Source organism: Nyctereutes procyonoides, unplaced genomic scaffold, assembly GCF_905146905.1.
Source record: "Nyctereutes procyonoides isolate TBG_1078 unplaced genomic scaffold, NYPRO_anot_genome, whole genome shotgun sequence".
Lineage (NCBI taxonomy): Eukaryota > Metazoa > Chordata > Mammalia > Carnivora > Canidae > Nyctereutes > Nyctereutes procyonoides.
This window is the reverse complement of record NW_026575051.1, coordinates 40,132,657-40,159,171: the sequence shown is the minus strand read 5'-3', so window position 1 is coordinate 40,159,171 and position 26,515 is coordinate 40,132,657. Positions and strand designations below refer to the sequence as shown.

General features: G+C 35.9%; 1 protein-coding gene across 3 annotated transcripts in view; it reads left to right on the top strand.

The window, feature by feature from the left end:
• Positions 1-6,361: 6,361 nt before the first annotated feature.
• PHIP (pleckstrin homology domain interacting protein) overlaps positions 6,362-26,515 on the top strand; it is a 131,865-nt gene continuing 111,711 nt past the window's right edge. For 2 of the 3 annotated variants that reach the window (XM_055329686.1, XM_055329684.1), the window contains exons 1-6: positions 6,365-6,596; positions 6,712-6,770; positions 6,926-6,955; positions 7,145-7,204; positions 22,436-22,586; positions 22,673-22,771. In XM_055329686.1, coding sequence (XP_055185661.1) covers positions 6,557-6,596; positions 6,712-6,770; positions 6,926-6,955; positions 7,145-7,204; positions 22,436-22,586; positions 22,673-22,771 — 439 coding nt within the window. In that variant the 5' untranslated portion in view covers positions 6,365-6,556. Of the gene's footprint in view, positions 6,597-6,711; positions 6,771-6,925; positions 6,956-7,144; positions 7,205-22,435; positions 22,587-22,672; positions 22,772-26,515 lie in introns of all 3 variants that reach the window. The other variant, XM_055329688.1, reaches the window with a different exon arrangement.

The window sequence follows — 26,515 nt, the reverse complement described above, 5'->3', positions numbered from 1 at the left end:
GTTAAGCAATAGTGATCACAGAGTGGTTTGAGAATCTAAGGTCTCTTCAACTACTCTTAGAAAGGAAACTTTACAAACAAGAGTCTGAAAGATGTATTAATTACCCAAAGAATACTTTCTAAAAATTCAGTAATTCCTCTTACTCAGCAAACTCTAATATCTTAAAAGGTGGCATTTATCTTGACTTTGGCAAAAATGTTGAAATAAAAGTTTAGTAACACAAAAATACAAGTGTACTTCACAAACAGAAAATGCATGCTGCTTAGCACTTCATTTCTTTTCTTATGGAAAAGCAGAGGAAGGCTTTTTTTCCTTCCTTTTCACACCAGTTGTGTAAATTATTTCTCTAATCTTTTGTGTAAATAACCAGGAGAGCAAAAAGTAAGAGATCTTGAAGATTTTAATGTGTGACAGTCTCTACTTTAAGAAGCAAAGAATAGATCCTCTTTAGATTCTTAGAGCTTTTAGGACATATGCACATTAATTACATGTCTTAATTCTCCTGTTTGGTTTATCATTGGAAACTAAAGTTTCAGTGAAGGAAGAGAAAGAAAAGTTTAAAGACACTGAAAAAACTGAAAATGTGGGGATATCGGGCAAGAGGGAAATCTTATACATAAACTTACCAAAAAGCCCAAAACACTGAATGACAAAAATAAGCATGAAGTATAACATATGCACACACAGTAAGGATGGCAAGACATTTAAAAAGGCAATATATTTCTTCTTTCTCATATGATATGACTTACTCAATATTCTTAAGAAAATACGTTCCCTAATGATGTTCAGTGAAATCACTTCTGGTAACTGCTGAGAGAAAATAACATATATGTGCTTATGAGGAGATTCCATTTAAAGGCCACTGTTTTTCTATAAGTCATTGCCATTTGGTAAGTTGTGATAAGCATTAAAAAAATCTGCTGTAACCATTTCATCTACACCTATATTTTTATGTGCTCAAATGTAAGCATGAAAACTATGAATGCAATAGGATTTGTAGGTGTAACCTCAAAATCAAATTACAAGCTTTTCTTAAAATTTTGAACGCACACATCTCACTTGTAAAATCTACTTGTTATCAATATTATTTTAAATCTTATAACTGTATAATGGAATGCATTCTTTGTTTGGGCTAGTTAGCTAATCACTATTTCAACAAATATAAGTATATCCATCAAAGAGAATAAAGTAACAGAAGCACAAGTTAAGGAGATCTTTGCCAAGTATATAGACACAAGAAGAAAAATGAAAGCAACTTACAAGTAAGATGGTATACTTAGGCCTTTCTGTAGAAATTCAGAAAATGGAAACTTTTTTTTTTTTTTAAATTACAAAGTCAGTTTAAATCTAAATTGGCTTCATTCTCAATTTTGAGTTGGATCTTACTATGATATACATTTTACTTTCATAGTTGAGTCTCCTGTCAGACTTGTGGGCATTTTATCAGTCAGATCTCACTCTTTATTTATTTATTTATTTTTATTTTATTATTATTTTTTTAGATCTCACTCTTTAAACAACCATTTTCCTTTTTTTTATTTTTTTTAAAGTTTTTATTTATTTATGATAGTCACATAGAATGAGAGAGAGAGAGGCAGAGACACAGGCAGAGGGAGAAGCAGGCTCCATGCACCGGGAGCCTGACGTGGGATTCGATCCACGGTCTCCAGGATCGCGCCCTGGGCCAAAGGCAGGCGCTAAACCGCTGCGCCACCCAGGGATCCCCCCCATTTTCCTTCTTAACCAATAGTGTCCTCCTTTGTGTCCTTGGTTCTGAGTATTTTTATTTGGTAGAGGTTCCTCTATAATTTGTCATATAAATCTCCCCCTTTTCTTTCCATGAATAAAATAAATTTTCTTCCTTGAGGTTTTCAAAGTTTATGAATTTAGGAAGATGTAAAGGCAAGTGTCTACTTAACTCTTGTCGTCAAATTCCATCTTTAAGTCACATTGATAACAATATGCTTCACTGGAGACGCAACCACTAGCAACTTGCAAAGCCACTGCATCTCTTCCCCAGAGTCTACCTTCTCTTTTCTGCTGTTCTGTGCTCAGTCCAGCCCACTCTTGATCCATCAGACATCTGCATATGATAGAACATGCCTACAGACTTCTCCTTTAAGTTTCCTCCCATCTGGAACAGCTTTTTCTACTTCATCCACTGTGCTGCTCCAAATCTTGTGGGAATATGTTCTAAAATTGCTTTTCTTCTTTAATCTTTGTAATTGTACTGTTAACTCATGAATTGATGTAAAAAATATAAATAAGTCCATGAGGCTATGTAATTTTTGTGCAAACTAAGACTTACGTATAAAAAAATCTAAGCTACTAGGATTATTTAATTTGGAGGGAAAAAGTTGAGTGGTGAATTACTAATAACATTCAAATAAGTTAGGAATTATATGATTGTTGGTAACCAGCTAATCTTTGTTACAGATTAAAAAGGAATTGTACTCAAACATAAGTTTTTCAGTGAGATATAAGGGAGACAATACAGAATGTTAAATAATGGGATGGCTTACTAAAGCTGGTTATCTTTATTCTTTCTGTAGCAGCCAAACAGTATATCTGCTCGTATGTTTCAAATTTGACATACATTCAGGCTCTGTGAAGGAAGAACAATGTCTGTGTGGAGAGAAAGTCAAATAGACATGGACAGGAACATACAACATTGGGGAGCAAACCAGAAGGAGGAGAGGGGGTGTGTTAAACAACTCTTTTGATAGTTGTATTTTGTCATTAGAGCAGAGGAGTATTTTTTTTTAAAGGTATTTCTTTGAAGAAGAATGCTTTCTACTTTTCCATATCTACCCTTTACAGGATAAAGTTTTTGCCATAAAAAAAAAAATAAATAAAAACCAAAACATCAAAATAAAAACAAGACAATATATAGTTTTTTAAAATTGTATTTGCAGAGTTTGTTTGGAGTTATGTATTCATCATCCTAGCGGAGAGAAATCAAATTTCATAAATGTAGTCAGACCTTTTCATTTATAAATATTATCCCATCTTATTCCAGGAAGAACTTAAATGGCAGCATTTGATTATTTCATTAGAATAATAGCTTATCATGATAAAGAGAAACTTTTTGTAAAGTGTTAATGTTGTCGTATGTGATGTCAAGTGAAAAGAAGTGAATTTTACAGAAACTTTTACATTTCAGGAAAAGTTTGTAATTTCCCTGAAAAGATTGTATTAAATGAAAATGTTGTAAGCTTTTCAAACCTTTACTTTTTTTGTTAGCCTTCTTATATAAAAGGCATGGAAATCTCTTTAAATTGACATTTTACTTTTGAAGTCCATGAAAAAGTTAAAATAATCAAACAAAAAGGGGTATAGATGGAATCCGAGCTATCCTTATATGCAAAAGAGTTAATGCTGAGAAAAAGAACTGCAAGTGACATGGCCTTGGGAACTAAAATATAGGTTTCAAGGTAAGATTTTCTTTCAATTCAGTATGTACAGATTTTCTGCATACATATGCAAAATGACTGAATATAAACCTTATAGTTAACTGATGATGCCAGAATCCAGAAATGTGTTTCATGTTTAAAGGAATTAAAACATTGTAAGGGAGTATTTGTGACATTTGAAGGACTTAGAGACATTTAACACATCTATTGTTAAAAACAAAAGAGTTTAACTGGTTGAAGAGAAGTTTTAATTTTTAGCCAGTAGCCTACATTTTCTTATAGTGGACTGATAGCAATAAATTAATTCAAGAGCAAGGTTACAACTATCTTCATATTTGGTCTTTGAAAAAGAAGCTCTACACATTGTCAAAGGTTAGTCAAAATGACAAGAGCATCATATACAGTAAACTTAGAAGCGAAATTTTCCTTAGAAATTTTTTTAGCAGCTAAGTACTGGTAGCAAGCTTAGGAAAAGTTTTCGTGGCTTCTAAATGAAAAGCATACATGGGATAATCATACCAGTTTTCCATGTTTACATAACACTCACAAGACATATATGGAAAACTTTACCCAAAGTAATTTCATGTTCCATGTCATAATTTGGTTTATTTTCCTTTGCAAGCACAAAACATCTATTAGTAAGAATCAGACTAATACAAGTATGTCAAAACCACGAGACTTCAACTGTAATTTTTAGTTCCTAAAATCTGTTTATATGAAGAACATCATAATAATGTAAAATATCACAATTATTTGAAGAATATGAGACCTTTTTAAAAGTTAAAATAGAAAGCATCAATCACAGAAATAGAGAATTGCAAAAAGGCATATTAAATGCCTGTCTTTTCAAATCCAACTATCTAGAAGTAAGCTACTTACCTACAATAGATAGAATGGAATTAATGTCCTTAAAAATGCAAATAATTTCAGTATTTGAAAGATTGCCATTTCAGTAAATAACATTATTCTGATAACCTGGCTGCAATAGGACAAGTCATGGTAACTTCTCTTTTTTACTCGATTAAGATTGTTCTAAAAGGCAAATTTTTACATCCTATCATTCCAAAGAGGTTTAGGCTTTTTTTTCCCTTCTTCCTCACGTGTAGGATGATTTCTGGATATTTAGTACAGGGCATCACACCGGTGCAGTCTTGCAGTGCAACCCAAGGCAGTTGCAGCAAGTATTTCTCACTAGCAATGTTAAGGAGCTAGAAGGGAACAAGGCTTGAGGAAACAATCTAGAAAGCCATAATACAGCTTGTTGGTCCTTTACTCACAAATAACCTTTTTAGAACAGATACATAAAATGCAGGTTATTATCTAAAATTTTAGAGGAGAATCTTTTGTTAAATGTTAACAAAGAACGACTATCCTAATTCCTTTTAAAATGCCATCCTTAAAAAAAAATCAACTATCAAGTCTTTTTGAAAAGTGCTTAAATCATCTGGAGATAAATATCACTTGGTGTCCTTGTTTTCTAACAAATGGCTTTTTCTATTGTTTCCATTAATTTCACCCATATTCGTTAAAAAAAAAAACAAAAAAAAACAAGGCCCTTACCCTCATCAGCGAAACACAGATGTATGATTTAGCAAATAAAACCGGTAATTACATACTAATTTACTAAAGATTAATTTTTTTCTCTTTTCGTCAGTTTTCAAGAAGTCTTCCCGTGATTAACTGTAAACAAGAATGGTTTACACCTCAAATTAGAAGCCATTAATTAGCATGACGAAGTCAACTGTAAGATACACAGATAATTTAAATTATTTAATCACTAATCACCTTGGCTAAACTGTAGGATACTCTTTCAATATCCTTCGGTGGGTTATTGATCTGTCAGTAAATTACCTCCAGATCAGTTAGAGATAAATATTAGCTTTCTTTCCTTTCTCTCAGGTTTACATTATTCCTTCTTGTAAACACTTAGAAGAGCTCTAAGGTTCTTTAATCCCAAATCCCTAATTAGCCATCACTAGCCCTTTGGTAACCAGGAAAAAAAGAGTAACTGAAGTACAGACCAGGAGTTCGCTTTGCCCGCACAACAATAAAAAAAATAAATAAATAATAATAATAATAACTAAAAAAAAAAAAACCTTTTTTTTTTTTTTTTTTTACATGTAAAATGCTTAAGACGACGGCAATAATAAAAGATACATAGGCAGAGGTGGCTTCTGCAGATAACGGGCTTGCAAACGCCAAACGCTCAACAAAAAGAGCCAGACCTCTATTGCAATACGCGGCACTCCAATAAATTACACAACACTTTGCATCGGCTGCAGAAATAACGCAGGACAAGACTTACACAGATGCCAATCCGCAGCATTTATACACATGCACATGGCAAGAGACAGAAACCAAACACTATCATTCAACTCGGGCCGGGGAGCGCGATCCCGAGTTTGCCCGGCGCGAGAGGGCTCTCTGCGTGTGTGAGTGTGTGCGCGCGTGAGAGTGAGACCCGTCCTCGGGGCATTTCCCCTCTTTGGGCAGTTTTGCTTCATTTGTTTCCCATTTCTGCTACATAGAAACTAACTTCCATCTCAGCCCCAGCCAGCGCCGCTGAATAGAGCCTGTGCTGCGGCTCCGTGTGCGTCAGATCCCTCCGCGGAGCCGTCCCCGGCGCCCCCTCCCTCCCGCGGTCGGCCTCCACAGAGAAAGCGCCTTTCAGCCAACCGGCGGCTCCGGCTCCGACATCTTCTCCGACTGGAAATAAATAAATAAATCGCACCTTTGGCCGGGGAGGCGGGGGCGGGGGTCTCGCTGCCCCGGGCGCGGGGGCGCGGGGGCGCGGGGGCGCGGGGCCCAACGCACTCCTTTTTCTGCGCCGGGGGGCGGGGGCGGGGGCGGGGGCGGGGGCGGGGGCGCGGGCCGAGGCCGGGGCCGAGCCCGGGCCGCGAAGGCGGCGGACTCCTTTCTGCGGCGGAGGGATCCGCGGCGGAGGCGGCGGCGGCCGTAGCCGCTGCCTGAGAGTTGTTGTTTCCTCCTCCTCCTCCTCCGCCTCCGCCGCCGTTGCTTGAATGGTGGAGCCGAGGCTGGGCTCGTGAACACACAGTGACAGCTATAGGGCAGGCGGCGGCACCATCCCCGCTTCCCCTCGGCGGCGGGGTGTCCCGCCGGCGGCCCTGAAGTGACCCATAAACATGTCTTGTGAGAGGAAAGGCCTCTCGGAGCTGCGATCGGGTAAGTCGGGGGGCTGCTGGGGCCGCTGGCACCGGGCGATTCCGCCCGCGGTCCCCCGCCCCCCGCCGCCCGGCCGCTAAGCCTGTGTGTCTCCCCGTCCCCCTCTCCCGCGCAGAGCTCTACTTCCTCATCGCCCGGTTCCTGGAAGATGGACCCTGTCAGCAGGCGGCTCAGGTACGGCGGCGCGCGGCGCGGGCCGAGCCGGCGCTCGCTGCTCGCGGGCGTGGGGGAGGGCGGCGGCGGCGGCGGCGGCGGCGGCGGCGGCGGCGGCGGCGGCGGGGCTGCGGCCCGGGGCGCGGGGCTCAGCTCTCCCCGCTTTGTTGTTGCAGGTGCTGATCCGCGAGGTGGCCGAGAAGGAGGTAAGGGCGGCGGCGGCCCGGCGCGTCTCGCCGCCGCGCGGCCGCCCCTGGGCCGCGCCGCCGCCACCGCCGCCGCCGGGGCGCGGGGCGCGGGGCTCGGGGTCCCCGCCGGGGCGCGGGGCGGGCGGGGGAGGGGAGCGGGCGGGCTGGGGCTGGGGGCCGGGCTCACGGGGCGTCCTCTCCCCGCAGCTGCTGCCCCGCCGCACGGACTGGACCGGGAAGGAGCATCCCAGGACCTACCAGAATCTGGTGAGACATTCACGTCGCGGAGCAAAGAAACTTTTCCCCGAGTCGAATAAAAATTGAATTTCCCGCAATTTTTTACAGAGACAAAAACTTGGCCCCAGAACGTGAAAGCTCCAAAGGCCACGGGGAGGGTTGGGAGGCCGGCGCGGGGGCTTCGGGGGGCAGTGGCCGGGGGGACCCGCACCCCGAGGCCGCGGGGGCTGCCGACAATTTATTTGTGATATTTTGTTAATGTGCTAGAAATAAAGATACGTCATGAGTGTTGTGCAGTGCAAGGCCGGAGGAGGAGGGGCCGGCGCGCGCGTCCGTGCGGGCGCGGGGGCGCGCGCGAGGCGGCGGCGGCGGCGGCGGCGGCGGGAGCGGCGCGAGGAGGGAGGGCGCGCTTGCTCGCTCGCCTGCCTGCCTGCCTGCCTGCCTGCCTGCCTGCCTGCCTGCCTGCCTGCCTGCTCGCTCGCTCGCTCGCTGCTCTGCACGCGCGGTCGGCTCGGCTTTCTCCTGCCCCACACAATAGCTGGTGACTAACTGCTCCGAAGTGGCATTAGCATTTCACAAGCAGGCTATTCACCCGCAGCGGAACCGTAGCTAGGCGTTATTATCATTTTTTTTTTTTATTCTTCTCGATTCTTTTGCTCTCCTTAAATTCAGAGCTACGGTTTTTGTTTGTTTGTTTTGAGGGGTTCAGATGTATGATGATAGTTGGCCAGAGGCTCATCACGCTTTTTACCAGAACACATCCGCAGAAGTGCAAAAGCCTGTAACCTCGAAAAGCCAGGAGTTTTAACAGACTTTTTCTAATGTCGCTAATTTTCGTTTTATGCCGCTGCTTCAATTAAAAACTATTACTGGGGGCCGCAGAAAAGTTTTGATTTTTGCCCTTATATTTATTTATTGTCGTATGGGACTTGGCAAGTAAAAGTTTTCAGTTTAAACTGGCGTATATTTATTTGGTTTCACAGCTTGAAAAACATTAATGTGGGTTTTCAAGGTGATTATGTTTAGCAATTTCTAATAAATTGTCTTCTGAAAGTCGATCTGCCAAGTAGTGTGACTGGAAAACTAAATGTATTTGTATCGGTAGTTAAATTTTCCATATTCTTGTCTCCCAAATTGATTTAGGTTTTTTGTATGAATGTGTTTATTGGACAATTAGAGCAGTGACAAGGCCGGCAGTGGGAGGGTGGGAAGCGCGCTTAATCTATGCAGTGAAACTGATTCGGGACTGATGTTTTGAGGTAGTTATAACCAGTAACATTACTTCATGAAGGCTTCTGAAATGATTAGGAAGTTTCAGCTACTTAAAATTGAATGTCTTCTGTGAGGTGAAGATGTGACATGATTTTGATGGCTTTTGTTTCATTTGGATATAGAGTATCTAACTTGGGGATTTAATAACTTTTAATACAGGTTGGTAAGTGCTCACAGATGTTGAAATAAGGGAAACGTAGGTTAGGAAATTTAATGGAAACTTAACTATTTCCACACTTTGTTAGTTTTCATAATAGCAATTGAGGCTAGTTTCCTTGATACTTTGCTATAATGAATGGAGTTTGAAACAAACTCTTAAGATTCGGTATCTGCAGTACTTTAATTTGGGGGCGGGGGCGCGTACGTATTTGACCAAAACCTAAGTGGATTCCATATCTTCCTTGTTTTTGGGAAAAACTATAGAGATTATAATACTGTTTTTTAGAATTGGGCCGATTTTACAAAACTTTTTTGCATCTCTTTTTACAAAACTCATCCTTGTAGCTCGTAAAAACCCACAAACCCCAGTCAGTGAAGATTGCTGTGTTCTTAACTTGGGAGACTCTTAGTAATGTTATATTTTTAAAATGAAGCAGCTAGTGGTGTATTGCCAAATTATGGGAATGTGTAATACTTGTAGGAATATCATTTTGTTTTCTCCAGTAAAAACAGGGGTACCCATCTTCATTTTTAATCTTTTGGGGAAGAAGATTTCTCATCTCACGGATATTAATAAAATGAATTTATACTTCTTGTCTCTTTATCACTTAGGACAATAAGTGTCTTCATTAGTATTGTTATTTTTCAAAATCCACCTGTATTTTGCACGGTTGTGGTTTTTCTTGCTTGCACTGTTTTCACCTTTTTACCAGAATTGTCACGTTGGCGTAGTCATGAGACAGAACTCTCATTAAAATGTAGAGTTCTCTGGTTCATTTTCTCATTTTATTTTTTGAGTATATTAATCTATTGGAAAAAGGACATCACTTGGAAAGCTTTTATATCCATCAAACTATATATCTAGGTGTGTGGGTATTTGGTTTAACTTCGACTTTTTGAGATTGAGTTAGCTCTAAAATATTTTGGAACACTAGGTATCTGAGCACATTTTTGTTTAATAGTAAGAGCTTGAAATTTTATGTCTAAGCGAGCACATGCAAAATCTCTAGTATGGTGTTTTCTGTTGTCTTAATTCTTTCTTACTACTTAAAAAACCTTTGTTTTTGTTGTCTTCAAATTGAATTTGCGTAACATTGGTTTTAAGTTTATTTTGATGAGTGAAACCAGAATAATAACTATTGTTTGTGGTTTCCGTAGTGTCTCCCTGTACCTGGAAATTTGTTACTACGTTAACTGATAAATTGAGTAATATTTTAAATGGAAGAATTTGTATATGTCAGGTTGAAATTTCTAGAAAACCTCAAATTACAACTGTTTAGGATGGTGTATAATTGTACTTGGGAAGCTTAAAAACAAGCATAGAAAATTGAACACCAATAAAAATTAATTTATAAAAAAAAAAAAAAACAAGCATAGGTCAGCATCTGTACGTAGCCTACAAATAAAATCACAGTGATTGAGTTTTGACCAAGAAGAAAGTAGAGTTTTAAGAGCAGTTTTAAAGGCTTACAGATGGAAAAAAAAAATGATGTGCTTTTTTCAAGTGATTGATAAAGTTATTATAAAACATGATTGTATTATCTAAAGATTTAAAACATTTTTAACGTTGAGTAGAATGTGATAGAAAGTTAAGTGGTTTGTCTCTTATGGTGTATGTTTAAGCAGATTTTATATTTTTAAATACAGATTGATTTTAAAGCAAGAGGGCTTATAAGCTTTCATCAGGATTCTTATTTTTTAGAAGGAGCCATGCCCTTGTGCCAAACTTCTTACAGAACAGGAAAACTCAACTAATTTTTGGACCAAAGAGAAAGCTTTATCATTTATTTCTATTTGAATAGTGAAATTAGTTGGTTTATTAAGTTTTGCTGTCTAGTTATCACCTTAATTAGTGGCGATCGCATGCTTCTGAGGCAGAATTTTTAACATTATTACCAGATATGGGATTCTGATTACATTTATTGTTTACAAGGCTTTTCTTTTTTTTTTGAACTGTGTTCATGTTTTGCTAACTTATTAATATGATGTAATTCTTATTTTAATTTTTGTAGCGGTATTTGCTGTTCCTAAAATCATTCCACTTATTAGAGGCCTTTCTATTCAAGTGAAAGGATTGGGAGTCAGGAGATAAGGATTGTGATTTTAGTCCTGCTGACGGGTCAGCCTACAGGTTACCTCAAGCAAGTTTGGAATTTCTTTGGGCTCCCTCATTTGTAAAATAAGCGAATTCAAATTTTTCTGATCTGAAAATCTGATTTTGAACTAGAAATAGTGATACATTGTCTCTAAAAGCTCAACTCTTCATTTTGTTGTTGATTATCCCAAACACAGAAAAGTAGATATGGAGAAAACATGCAGATTAGAAAATTGTAAAAGTGCTTTTTATAGTGCCATTCTTAGGTTGTAATAGCATACCTTCTTAGAGATAGATGAATATTTTTGAGACACTAGCCATTGTAGACTGCCTCTTTACTCTGTAATTAGTATGTTTCACTCCATGGTTTAAGTACTAGTTTTCATAAATTATTGTTGGTCTTAAACTCAGAGGAAAAAAAAAAACATGAATAGGATATACTTAAGTATGTATCTTAAGTGTGCGTGTATTTAGAGTACACTGATTAATGTGAAAGTTAGGGGACAAGTTTTAGGAAAAAAATAACATGTTTTTGAATGAGGTGTTGCTGTCCTATATTAAAAACAATATAGTGCTTTTAAAACTAAACCAGTATAATTTTGGGAATGAGAAGTGGCAAATAATGAAGTGAATGTACATATTATAGTTACCATTTCCTTTTTAAATAGAGTGTCAGTAAAATAGTAAGCTTGGCTTGGTAGTCTCTGAAACAGGACCTTAATATCTCATAATCCTTATAATGAACAATACAATGTTATGTGTTAGAGAAATGCTACATGCTGAAGGGCTGAAACAGGCAGAACTTCATCCTTCTTACCCTTGCATTATTTTAAGAAGTTTGAGGCCTTTAGAAAGATTTTTAAATGGAATAAGTACCTGTTAAATTCTTTATATTCCTGAATAGTTGTAAAGTGGCTTGAAAATAAGGGGCAGTTGGATTATCCCATCCCCAACTACACAATGGTGTTTTACATGACTGTTAACAAAGCTGAATAGTATTACTGGAGTCTGTTTCTCAGTCTGTAAAATGGGCTAATAGCCCCTAATTTATAGGATTCTGTGAGTGATAACTGGCACAGATCAAGCACTACTTAAGAGTTTGTGTTTGCTATTATCAGAACTTTGGTCATGGTAGTAAAGTTTCCAGTTATAGCTTTATAAATGCGTTAAAGTTTAAGAGAAAGTGTTATTCCAGAAACAAGTGTGCGTGATTTTCTGAACATAGCAGCTGCAGTGTAAAAAAAAAAAAAAAAAGAAACCTGCTTTAAACCTTCAGAAGATACTATTCGTATAATTATGTTGTAGATCCAAGGATGAAATAGTGAAATAGTTAAGCCTAAGATACAAAGAAACAATATAATAAATGCTAAAAATAAATAATTTTTAAAACATTATGGATAGAATTCTAGAAAAATTTCGGTCGTCTGTATAGGGATTCTATGACTATTTTTGTGAAATAATTAACACAGAAATGTTTGGGTGGTTGAAATATCTAAAATTGATTAGAAAAATATATGAAGCTTTTGTATCTTTTGGTAATCAGATGACATTTAGGAATGTGAGGAAACTTGGCTGTTGCTTCTCTCCTTCTGTTCAAAGATTTGTATAATTTTAAACTCAAGAGGTGGTATTTTTTATTTATTTAGTTATTTTTAAAAAATTTTTTTTTTTAGTTTGTATTTTTTAAATTGTCAGAGAGGAGATGTGTCGTTCTGGCCTAAAGATTCTGTTTTAAACAGAGTTTAATCAGACTTTTTTTGAATTAATCTAAGTGAGCACTAGGTTAAATAAATCCTATGAATGCCAGTTTTTTAATCAACTCAATTTCTTTGTCAGACCACAAGTTGTTGTTGTTGTCGTCTTTAATCTAGAAACTCCTTCCCTTGTCTACTGCAGTTGTTTTTCTTTTTCCCAAATTTTGTAGTTATCTCATGTCACTACAGAATTGTAGCAAATAAAATTGTATCCTACACAACTTGTTCTGGACAAATAATATTAGATAGGTTCTTTTTATTGTGTAAGTTTCTGAATTCACCAAAGAGTATCTGTAATACCAAGCAAAGTGGAAGTTAACAGAGTATTAAGTGTATCCATTTTAATGAACTTTAATTCAAGGAAGTCAGGGATTAAAATGAGAGTTTTTTTTTTTTTTTTAGTGTATTTTTCTTTCAAGATATTTAAGTTGCCTTTGTAATTATTTAAAAGTAATAAGGGCTAATATATAATAGGAACTGAATGTAAAATTTTAGAAGTAAATATAAAATATGTAAAGATGATCAATTTTTGTTTGAGAAGCCATGTGAGTAACTTATGAGCCCTTATGAGTAACTTGTGAAAATTAATAAATTATTTTGGAATGAGTAAATATGTTACTGAGCATAGGGAATATAGAAGATTGTCAGTATTTTACAACAGACTGGAGAAAATGATAGTATTTCTTTTCTCGATAGAATTTGAGAATTCAGTGTGCTAAAAACAGTTATGTAGAAGAGAGAAATAGGTGAGAACCTTTGGTCACTACAGAGAAGGGAGTCATCAAGTGTGAAGCAGGTCCACCCTTATTTGCCTTAAACACACAGAAGCAGCCTATTTGAGTTCAGAAATCATAGCTAAGGAAAAGTATGGTTGATTGGATGAGTTGTTTTTGATACTAAGAAAATGTAGTTAGTAACATGATCTGGTGCACCTTCTGCTTAAATTAAAACTAAATTGTAAAAGGAATGAGATTTATAGTGCAAAGCTTAGGTTATTTGTGGTAGCATGGATAATGGCAGCCTGCTGCCAAAGAAGCACGTAAAGAATCCATGTATTCTAGACTCCAGATGGCCCATGGTCATGGTGGCATGACCCATTTGGTCTCTATCAGGTAGCGAACAGGCACATAGACTGTCTTGGCAGAGGTTATAGTATAAGTGCGAGAAGTATTTGCCTTGTGTCATTTGATTCTGGTTTAGATTTTGGGTGAGGAAATACTAATTTTAAGCAATTTAGAGATATTTATTTAAAACAACTTCACTGCCATTGTATGTGTGGTGTTAGTTATTTCTAGTGCAGTGTTTGAAACCGAAACATTACTAAAAATGAAACTGGTCGTTCTCTTAAGAGTATTTATATGGGCATTTTAAGAGTAAACAGTTTAAGAATTTTCTATCTTTAAATTGGTAGACAATAATTTTGCCAACAGAATCTCATATTTGATTTTTATATTTTGGTAAACAGTGTTTTAAAAAGGATTTCTTATTGCATAAATTTTGTTTAGAAAATATTTGATTTAAAAGCAAAACTTCAAAATGTGTTATTTTAAAAAGTTAAGTTTTGTCATTTTATGGTGTTTTAAATTAATTTTTATAGAACATCCTTTGTGGTTTGTGGAGACCTAAATTCTGGTTAAAGTGGGTGAGGTTTTTTGTTTGTTTTTAGCAAAGTATAGTCAGATTGTGATGAATAAGATTTAGAAGAGCACTATATTCTTTAAAAGACAGATTTGTATTGATAACTGTGTTGATAATAGTAGCTGAATTATCTAAATGAATTCTTAGGTGGTTAACTAAATTGTGAATAGAAGATACAGTCTTTCAAGCATGTTTATTGATAGTTAATTAAGAATAAATAGACCACCAAGATTAATTTTGACACTTAATAAGGTTCTATATTAATTTTATTATACTTCTAATTACAAAGAAATCATAGGCATGTAAGGGCCCTTCTGAGAATAGTTACCCAGATTAGAGGTTTTTGACTTGAAAAATGGTTATGTAGATCCTATTAAGTTTGTAATTATAAGATCTGTATGACAGTGGGCCGGAACTACGGTTTTGAGAAGGAAATTGTAATGTAATGAAAATAACAGTAACTTTGGAATCAAGAGACCTAGGTTTGATTACGAATTTCTTCTACTCTCTAAATGTATGACTTCACAGAAACTGTAACCTTTGGACTTCAGTTTCCTTTTTCTGTGAAGTGGGGAAAATGCTTAACCTTATTTGCTTATGAAGATAAATTTTAGGAATACTTGGCACAAAGTAAGTATTCTATATATTTTTTTAATGTGGAAAGCTTTTATATTTTTTTAAAGATGCTCAGAATATGTAAACTTGCTTTTAAAGATTGTAGATGTGGGGATCCCTGCGTGGCTCAGCGGTTTAGCTCCTGCCTTTGGCCCAGGGCATGATCCTGGAGTCCCGGGATCGAGTCCTGCGTCGGGCTCCCTGCATGGAGCCTGCTTCTCCCTCTGCCTATGTCTCTGCCTCTCTCTCTATCATAAATAAATAAATATTAAAAAAAATAAATAAAGATTGTAGAAGTAATTTAACATAAACTTTGGAATAATGATAAGAGATTTATAATTACAAGTTTAAAGTTTTGAGATTTTGAGATCTGGTTTTAAAAATAGGCTTAGAGAATTTTTAATAGCAAATAAGATTTTTTTAATTTATGATTTTAAATTATAGAATATATGTTAGAATAATTGTAAAAGTAAGAAAATGTATTCATTTAAGCTGACCTTTTAGAACTCAGTTTTTCAGATTGGAAAAAATTTGAGAAACAGATATGAAAAATGGACATTTTTAAAACCAATCAGGTGTTCAGGATATAGTCGTGCTAAATATTTGGTGGATTTTATTTTTATAGGGACTTCCTTAATTATATGCTAAAAGAAGGACTGACATTTCTAGTTAGCACAGGTAATCAAGTAGTTTAATGAATTCTATTGCTCTAACCTCATTTTAGCAATGTCCTTAAAAAGATTTCCAAAATGTTTTTTTCCTGTGTAGGTCTAGAAAGATTTTCAACATGAAGGAGCAACATGTAGTATGTAATGTGGAGTATAATTAAAGTGACAGCCAACGCTTCTTCACCTACTATGACTACCCCCTAAGGTGGTGACTTGGCAGTCTCAGTCTTGCAGATGAGGACATTGAGACTTAGAGTAAATGTTTTCCCTGAACTCTGAAAGTTTAAACCTAGACTGTTTGACTTTAGAGCTCTCAAACTACTGACCTTTTCTTTAAAAATTGAGTAGTGTTCTTAACGACATTGTGTCTGATGGAATACAGTGCCTTCCAAATTTTTTGTATTTTCTTCCTGCTGATAAAATTTACCTTTTAATGATAATTTCCATTGACAATGGCAGCCTTTTCTTGGCTGGGAAGAGCTGCTATTTATATGAAGTAGCATCACAAGCAGAAGTGGATTGTTTTAGCTAAAGATGCAGGAAAGTAAACGACTCAAAGAGCTCAGGCTTTTCTTGTTCCTTGCTATGGTTCACATTTTCAGAAGAGGATTTTGTTGTTCTAATTGTTATTGATGATTCTAGAAATGTTTTATATCAACCTGAGAAAGGAGTGATACAGGGTTATAATTTGGGCCAAGATGGATAAGGCATGAGCAGAGTTGTGTCCTTAACAGAATTCTGTTATCCCTGCACTGGAAACATTGAGAAAACCGAGAATTGTTTAAATCAGAATTGGTAAACTATGGTTGCTGCAGGTCAATCATGTAGGAAACCTATTTTTGTAAGACCATGAAGCTAAAGTAGTACATTTTTAAAGAATTGGTAAAAAATACATACAACAGTTGCCTCTAAAGCCTAAAATATTTACCGTCCAACCCTTCATAGAAAATGTTTGCTGACCTCTGCTCTAGATAACATATTTACAAAGGGATACCTTTAATTCAGGTTTTAACCATTAATTATGGACAGTTAGCGCAGAGATTATTGTTACTATTTCAAATGATTTTCAAATGAGATTGGAGGTGGGGTTGGGGATATGAATTTAGAAAAGCTCTGACTAACCCTCTAGTGTAGGAGTGAATCTCCAGGGGTCGGCGTCAGAGTTTGTATCCATAAAGCAGGCTCTTATATCCGAGTGTTAGAGAAGATGACATGTTTATGAAAATTTAAAAATGGAGCAGAGATGATAAATACGCATTTTTTTCTTTTCTAAGAATAGTAATCATAAATCTTATGGTATGAATCCTTTGATTATTTAATCTATTTATACTTTGTGACTTTAAAAGTTTAAAATTTTAATCTTAGAAATACTGAGAAAAGTAGGCTTGATCACATTGATTTCCTTTAGCCACAGTGGGACATAATGTGTAGGGTTGTCACCCTATCATTGTAGTTTTATTTTCTATCCTTAGTTGTTTACCTGTAAGTGTCCTTTACCTATTGGAATTTATGCTTTTGTACTCGTTTGCTTAGTAGTGAAAAAGAATTTTAGAATGTTTCTTTTTCTGGCTCAGGTTAATGTCTGTTGAAAACTATTCAAAATGTCTCTTTTTTAACTTCAATATTGAGATATATATTTGAGGCAGTAGGTGCTATAGGCAGTGTGAATGAGGGCTGGAGTTACACTATCTTGGTTAGACTCTTATTTCTATCATCCACTAAATGTCTATGATCTTGGGAACCTTGTTTTTCTTATTGTACAAAAATTTCTTTATTAATGGAAAAAATAGTTAGAATCTCTTAGGGGTTGTTAAAATAATGAGCTGAACTTTCGTATGTATAACTTAACTATGCTTACCACAAGGCTTAGCATTTAGAGTGCAGTCAGTATGTGTTAGCTATGATAGTGTTAATATTTATCACAGTTAACTTTTAACTTGGTCATATTTTTTATGTGTTGAATGTCTTAAAATGAAAGCAGCACTGGTTATGGAAAGTAATCAGTAGTAATTAGAATTAGTGTTTTTTTTTTGTTTTAAGAATAGTGTACAAACAGCTACTGAGAATCCACATATAGACATTTTGGGTAAGGAATTTTGTTAAAATATCACTTCCAATTTCCCTTTTAATTTTAATTTCCTTTTAGTTATTTGCTAGTATATATAAATAAAAGTCCTTTCAAACTAAAAAATCTTAAGCTATAATATTAAAGATACGGTGTTCTTACCACTTTGAAAGTTAAAAATTGTATATGTATAGCCATAAATGAACCATTTTAATTTTTAAAGTATTTTAATTTTTCTTTTTAAAGATTTTTATTTATTCATTCATGAGAGAGAGACAGAGAGAGAGAGAGAGAGAGAGAGAGAGAGAGAGAGGCAGAGACACAGGCAGAGGGAGAAGCAGCCTCCATGCAGGGAGCCTGACATGGGACTTCATCCTGGATCTCTAGGTTCAGGCCCTGGGCTGAAGGCAGTGCTAAACCGCTGAGCCACCTGGGCTACCTGAAGTATTTTAATTTCTTAAAATCCATTTTATTGATCATAGTGATATGGATTAATAATTATTAAGAATAATGTTTTCAAGAGGTGGCAAAAGAAAGTTTTCATTGGTTTTTAAAAGTGTGTGTGTATATATATATATATATATATATATATATATATATATGAATGTTGTGTATATGATGCAGCTGGGACCAAAATGAGACATGGTTCTTACTTTCTTCTAGTTAATGCTCCCAAATTGAGAAGAAAAGCATTAAATTATTAAACTTCCAAATGTATAATCATAAACTGGTATAAAACTGGTAAATGTATGATCATAAACTGGAAGAGTCACCGAGAGCATGCACCCAAGATAACATACTTAGACTGTTAAGGTAAAAAGAAATAAAGGAAGTTACATTGAAGGGAAGATCTGAAGCACATAAAAAGAGTTGTTTGGGCAAGAAGACGTAGGGAAATGTAGAGTGTGTGCCACAGGGGTAAAGCCTGACAGGAGAGAGTGCAGGTAAAGAACCTGAAGGATGGCTAGTATGTCTAAATGTGGAAAGTAGGGGGTGGAGCGTGTAAGGCTGGAATGTGCCATATGAAGCAAAGGAATATGAGTGGACCATATGTGCCTTTTAGGAATTGTAGACCATGCTAAGGAGTTGGATCGCCAAAGAGCAAGGAAAATCTCTGAAGTGTTTTTAAAGTCAGGGTGATTTGACGAGTTAAAGGTTTTTAGAAAGAGCATTATGGTTGCAATATAGAGAATAGGTTTGGAATAGAAGGGATTATAGAATAGAATGAGGTAGGAGGCATGAGTGGATATGAGAAAGATGGTAGTTTATTGCAATGATTTGAAATTGGGTCGTTATTATGGAGATAGGGGTAGATGAGTTTAATAGGAAGGGAAAATCAGTTGAACTTCGTGACTCCTTGGATGTTGGGAATGAGGTGGAAAGGAGGAATTGGCCCATTAAAAAAAAGTGACTTCTTGGTTTGAGGCTGGATAGATGATGGTGTTGTTTGCCAAGGTAGGAAACATTTTGGGAGGGGGCATGTTAACAGGATCATGAGTCCATTTGTGCATTATGTTGTGAGTTGAGGAGGCTTTGGGACTCTAAAGAGAGATGTCTTAAGGAAGTTTGATATGCACACATACGCTATAAACACAGATTTGGGAATCATTGGTATAATTGTTCAAGGAGAGAGTATTGAGTGAGATGAAATAGAATGTGGAACTGGGCTCTGGGATCCTGGACCTTAAGAACTTTGCCACTTAATGGCTAGATAGAATCAGAAAAGTCAGTAGTTACTGCATATTGTCATGTGTTCACTTACCGAGTAAATAAACACTTAACTACAAGTAACTACACTAAGCATTGGGTAGATAGGTAAACAAGATCTAATCCCATGTCTTCTTTTGTAGGTCATGGATCAGAAATTAGCCATCTTACTGGAGGGGTTTTAGGAACCTCCAAAACAGGGCAAGACAGTTAGGGCCTGTATATGTGTATTTTTGAGGAAAAGGATCATAGCTATCATTAGATTCCCACTGAGATCTAGATATCAAAATATATTAAGAACAATTAATATGATAAAAGTACTATAGAGCAGTGGTGAATGTGGTAAAGAATGTTTTGGGAAGGAGTATAATGTGCTATGGAAACACAGAGATAGAATGTCCAAAAAGAAGGGGCAGAGATACTGTAATAGCTCATGGAGAGCAGTGAGACTGAGACATGAAGGAGATAGAGATGGGGAAGTGGATGGGTAAGAAAAGATTTCCAGCAGAGGGATCAGCTTGTATAGTCTCAAAAGCCAGAAAGCCTGAGGGTTTTAAGAACTGAAAGTATCTCTTCTAACTTTAAAATGAAAGTTGATTTTGAAAAATACACCAAGGAAAGACTAAGTCTGAAAAAGTGGATTCATAATATTTTATGAATTCTTCAGTAAGGATTCCTCAGTAAGGATTTTCAGGTTCACTAGTGGAAATGTATTTTGTAAAGAGACTCTAAAACAGGATAATCACAAAACTAAAGTTAATAAGTAATGAACTTTATGATTAAAGTAAAATTTTTGAAAGGAATTTAGATCAATGTAAAGAAATCACATCAGAATAATTATATATAACTTAGAGCTGGAAGAGACCCTATAAATATTTAAATTTTCTGGAGTAAATTATTTTAGGGAAGATTAGAGAAAAGTATAAATACAATTTTAAAAAATCCTGTTTTTGGTATATTTTCTTCTAAATGGTTTTTTACTTAGCTAATCATACTGGTATTTAAAGAGTATGTTTTTAGTCAAGATGATATTGGGAAAAGGGAGTCTGTAGCTTAACAAGTTTGGGAATTGCATTAAACAAAAGCAAATAGATTTAAAAAAACAAATAGATTTATCAGGATTTTTCAGTAGCACATAATGTAGTATTTATAATTTGTATTAGAACCTCTGTTCTCAAATACTCATTTCACTAGTACTTACTGACCATCTACTGTATGCCACATTCTGTATTACTTTAAATTATCAGTGTGACACTGTGGCTCCGTGTTGTCTCTATGACAGCAACATATTATGTTAAAAAGTAAGGTTGGTTTCTCCGAATTGGCTCTAGCTTAGAAGGATGAGTATTGGCTAACTTTTTCACAAATGAGGTAAGGATGAGGGACAGAGGGAGAGGGAGAAGCAGATTCCCCGCTGAGCAGGGAGTCCCATGCTGGGCTTGATCCCAGCACCCTGGGATCATGCCCTGAGCTGAAAACAGAGGCTTAACCGACTGAGCCCCCCAGGCACCCCTCACTAACTTTTTAAAAATTACCTTAATGTTCTTCTATTGGTACAGTATAGCAGATACTGCAAGATGGAATGAAATGATTTAATCCTTTACTTCCCTTCCTAAATCAGACTTAGAGGAATTCATACTAAAATTGCTATTACTATGTGAACTTGAGTAGCAGTTCTCAAACACTTGGCCTTAGAACCCCTTTATGTTAATAAAAATCATTGAATTTTCTTTGTTTACATGGATTATAATCTGTTTATCATTTAAAGATTAAAAACAAATTTTAAGGGCAGCCCCAGTGGCACAGTGGTTTAGCGCCGCCCCGGGTGTGATCCTGGATACCTGGGATCGAGTCCCGCATTGGGCTCCCTGCATGGAGCCTGCTTCTCCCTCTGCCTGTGACTCTGCCTCTCTCTCTCTCTATGAATAAATAAATAAAACCTTGTTTTTTAAAAAAAAAAACAAATTTTAAAATTTCATTTAAATAATATAAGCTCATTTCATGTTAATATAAGCAACATTTTTTTGTAGTAATTATTTTCCAAAACAAATTTATGAAGAAAATCATTGTTTTACATTTTGGGGAATGTTTAATGTCTGGCTAAATAGAGAGATTCTTATTTTTGCTGCCTCATTCAGTCTTTTGTGATATCCCATGTCATGTGGCCCCTGGAAAAATCCACCATACACTCATGAGAGTGAAGAGGCAAAATAACATTTTAGTATTCATGATTTTTACCTCAGAAACCTTCAGGGATTCCCAGAACTCCGTTTGAGAACAGCTAAACTGTTTAGATGGTACCTTGAGAAAATTTTTATGACTTGATAACGTAGCTATAAAGTGATTAAAATAGTGTACCTTTTTCCTCTGATTCTCTTTAGATTCTTTGAAAAGACTTTTAGGATGGATAATAAAAACATTAGAATTTCATAGCTTGGTTTCCAATGCTAGCATAAATTAAGCAGTGTTTTAAGTTGTTCCAAAAGTGCCCAAACTTTTTGTAGTAGGTAGATTTATTTTATAGTTGAAACTTTTTCTTTTTTTTAAGATTTTATTTATTTATTCATGAGAGATACAGAGAGATAGAGAGAGAGGCAGAGACACAGGCAGAGGGAGAAGCAGGCTTCATGCAAGGAGCCTGATGTGGAACTCGATCCCGGGTCACCAGGACCAGGCCCTGGGTTGAAGGCAGTGCTAAACCGCTGAGCCACCCGGGTTGCCAGTTGAAACTTATTTAAATGAATAGTTGGAATTTGGTCTTCTTACAAGGTTTTTTGTGAATAAATTACAGAATTCTTCATAGAGGCTTATATAAGTGTTTTTAAATTTTGTGATGAGGACATGGGCTATTAAGGTTTTTTTATCCTTGATTATTCTTTTATAATGTAAAGGATCCAAAACATTCATTGTATTTTATTGGTGGATGACTTTTTTGCTTTAAGTTTTTCAAAATTAAACTGTTGAACTACAACATAATCATTTTAGGTTATAATGCTATATATTTTTTCTTCATTATTTGAATTGACTAGAATTTGCTAATTTATTGCTTGGATATATTTACTTATGTTAATTCTTCAGCAGTTTTTCTCCTAAATGAATTCAATGGTGGTTGGGATAACGATTTTACTAAGTCCAGTGGTTGCACAGAATAAGCATGAACTTTTTACCCTAAGTAAAATGAAATGTTGACTAGCCAGAATAAATTACTGTTTTTTAAAGTAAATCTTATTTACAATAAAGAAACTATGTCATCTTATTTAGCAGCATTTTATGTTTTTTACATAATAGGTGAAGTATTACAGACATTTAGCACCTGATCACTTGCTGCAAATATGTCATCGGCTAGGACCTCTTCTTGAACAAGAAATTCCACAAAGCGTTCCTGGAGTACAAACTTTATTAGGAGCTGGAAGACAGTCCTTGCTACGCACAAATAAAAGTATGAAAAATTTCTAACAGGCTTTAGACATTCTTTTTTGTGTGTATGTCCTATCTTTGGATCCTTAAAAATATGTGTTTTAATAGGTTGCAAGCATGTTGTGTGGAAAGGATCTGCTCTGGCTGCATTGCATTGTGGAAGACCACCCGAGTCACCAATTAACTATGGTAGCCCACCCAGCATTGGTGAGTTGTTTGAGTTCATTACCAAGTTGATATTCTCTTGGTAAAGAGCTTTCAAAAATAAAAATATTTAGCTGCTTCAAGAGAATTTCATATTATGTGCATTAGCATTCAAAGAGGAAAAAGATATCAGATTTTTTACTGTGTCAGTAACGTTAATAGTGAAGAAGTCATGATGTGTAATTATGGATTGTTCATATTGTACCTTATGTAGGCTAACTAGCTTGTCGATGGTTTATATTTACAAAAAAATGTTTCTTAAAATGAATGAGATTTGTGTATGACTATCGTAGAACAGATTAGTTAAAATGGTGGAAAACAAAAATAATTCGGTTATTTTTTTTTATAAAGCATAGTGCATTTTTTTTTTTCCCTTTAAAATTTCGAAGGAAAACTGATGCAGCTAGGTCTTCCTCTTGAAATACCTCCTAGATTCATTGCTTTATCTCTTCTATTCTATCTTTTCTATTACTAGGCCCTTGTCTTACCTGGATCACTGTATTTAGCGTCTTCCAAACTAATCTTAGGCTTTCAGTGTCTTCTCCTTCTTTCCCTTCCAGGTAATACTTAGAGCACTGTAATATGAATCTTATTTATTAGTTCTACCCTGCTATGTTGTTCTGTTCAAGGTAGTAAAAGAGGATAAGATATTTTAATGTTGTCATACTTCCTCTAGCACCAGTCTAAATTTAATTTTCAGTGACTTTCATATTTTAGTTATAGTCTCTTCTTCCACCCCCCACTTTTACTTTTTCAGGAGTGTTGTTCTTCTTCCACCTATCCAAATCCTATTTCTTCCTTTTCTGGATAAGTTTACTGATAAACATTACAATTTTGCCTTTTGCTTAATGTTTATATAGTATACCTTTTCTCGTTTTACTTTTTAACCCTTTTTTGTTCTTTTATTTTCCATATCTTAAAAATAGTGTAGAAGTGGCTTTTTAAAAATACAGTATGGCAATATTTATGTTTTATGTAGAGCATTTTGTCTTATATATGTAATAATTGATATATGTGGGTTTATATCTCCTCTAACTAGTTGCTTGGAAGGTGATCTCGCTGTTTTTTTGCAGTTTGTCTTGATATGTCTTGGTGTCAGTAGGGTTTTTGAAAATTTATCTTGTTAGAGATCCATTGGGTTTCTTGAATCTGTAAATGTCTTTTACTGGCATTGGAAAATTCTCAGCCTTTTTCTTAGTACCATCTTTGCTCTGTTCTCTTCCCTTTGGGACTCCAGTTGAATAGAGCCAGACTTTTTTACTTTATCTTCTTTATCACCCTCTCTTTTATGATTTGCATCTTTTTGTCTCTGTGATGTATTCTGATTTGTTTTCTCTGTCCTACTTTTCAAAGGTATCCTATTTGTATGACGGGAATCGTGGATGATTTTGTTTTCAGCCTAAGTGTCTTTGTTATATAATGATATCTATATGTAATCTGTATATAAAGAACAACTTTTAAAACAGGAAAGGATTTGAGACACTAGAGTATATTTTGTATTTGCACTTAGAAAATTATACTGGAGGCAGAATAGTTTTCTTTCAAGAAGAGGAAAGTAAAATATTATAGGAGCTTCCCCTGTGAGGAGAAGTTCATCCTCTCTTGAAAAACTGCAAATCTATCTAGTAAGGGGAATGTGCTGTGTTATTCTTTGAACACATTGTCCGATAGCCCTGTGGTGTAGTCAATGAAAGTGCAAGAACTTTCCTCTTAACATTTGCTATATGAGTAATTACGTGTGCCAGGCAGTACTCCAGCATTTTCCATTTATTTTCTCCTTTAAAACCTTAAATAGTCTATAAGAGGAACTGTTCTTATAGAGAAGGAAATTGAGGCATGGAAAGGTTACACAACTTAACCAGGTTAGTGCGTCATGAAACCAGACTGACTCCCGTTTTGCTATGCCTTATTTTCAATAAGCTAAGCTTTGAAGTAGTGGCATTTGGCTACTCAAGAAAATTGGTATTAAGTCATAATGGTCAGATCAGTAAATATTGTTGATAGGGAACGTGGCAAAAATATCTTGAGTTTTATGTCACAGCAGAAATGCAACTGGTATAGTCAGGTAACAATTTACAAGTAGGTAATTTTTTACCTTTTTGAAAGACCTTTTGAAATTAATTTTACTTCTAGGGATTAAGATAAATTTTTTTTTCATTCATTTTTCAGGAATATATTAGTTCGTTGATCTAAAAGAATAATTATTAGAATGCCAATATTACCTCCTTTTTTTGTATTTGCGTATATTTTTTTAAGTCACTGAAGAAAAGCTGGAGTAATCAAGTGACTCTGGTTATTATAGTTTAGTGTCACATCTTAACAGTTCTCTCTTGGTGACAGTCTTGTTTGCCATTGCTACAAAATTGGGAATAAGATGGTAATAGAAGAAAAGTTCATCAGACTTTTGCCTGCATGGTGATACATTGTATCATTTCAAGCTACCACAGAGTATGGGTTAGATTTTTTTTTTAATGTGGACATTTGTAGTACTGACTTAATTTTTTTTATTGATTCCTCTTTGCCATTTTCTCTCTTGCTACCTTTAAAGATTTGCTCTTTCCTTGGTCAGTATAGTACTACCAAGTATCAACGGACATAAGAAAAAAAACCTTCTTAACATTTTAGTTTTTCATAAACATAAAGATTTAAATGTTTATACTGTAGATTCAGATATTTAAATTTTGACACATTTGAGGTACAAGTTGTTTAAATAAACTTTTAAATAAACTTTTTTTTAAATAAACTTTTAATTTAGGAATAAGAAATTATTTACTGAAAAGTTGCACAATTCACTTCTCCTTTATACCCTCTATGCAGTTTTTCTTAATGTTAAAATTTTATGTTATCTGGTATATTTCTTAAAACTACAAAACCCACACTGGCACATTATTAACTAAACACCAGGTCTTATTCCTATCTCACCAAATTTTCCTACTAATTACTTTTTCTTGTCCAGGATCCGATCCACATTACCATACTGCATTTAAGGTTTGTTTATTTTATTTTATTATTTTAAAAATATATTTTATTTATTTATTCATGAGAGAGAGAGGGAGGGAGAGGCAGAGACACAGGCAGCGGGAGAAGCAGGCTCCGTGCTGGAAGCTCAGTGCTGGACTGGATCCTGGACCCCGGGTCATGCCCTGAGGCACCCAGGCATCCCCTGGTTTGTTTACTTTTTAAATTGAACCTCCTGCTTTCAACTCAGGATCATTTAAGATGAGTGTGGTGGTAAATTAGATTTTCCTTTCTTAGATTTTTTTCAGACTATCTGCAAACTGTTGTACTACTCAATTTGAATACCTCACATTTGTCTGAAACTTTAAAATGTGTAAAATAGAACTTCTGACCCTCTGAAATTTGTTATTCCAAGCCTGGGAGTTAGACTTCTTAATTTATTTCTTAAATTTATTTAGTAAATAAGGCATATGTATTCTATTCTAGTCTCTTGAATCTGGTTTTCATTGCCACTGTAACAACCACATTTTAGGTTTGGTACTTCTTGCCTGGAGCTCTAATATCATTCATTCACTTACTAAGTAATTAAGTGAATCTCTCTGCATTCTATCTGGCACTGGGCTAGGATCAAGTTGCAGGATAAATAAGAACATGACCTCTGCTCTCTTAGAATTTATAGACTACCTAATCCCTTGCCTCTAGTCTTATTCCTCTACCCTAGGATTGAGCTCTAAATCAGGGTTTTGTAACTTTGGCACTATTTACATTTTGGGCCAGATAATTCTTTGT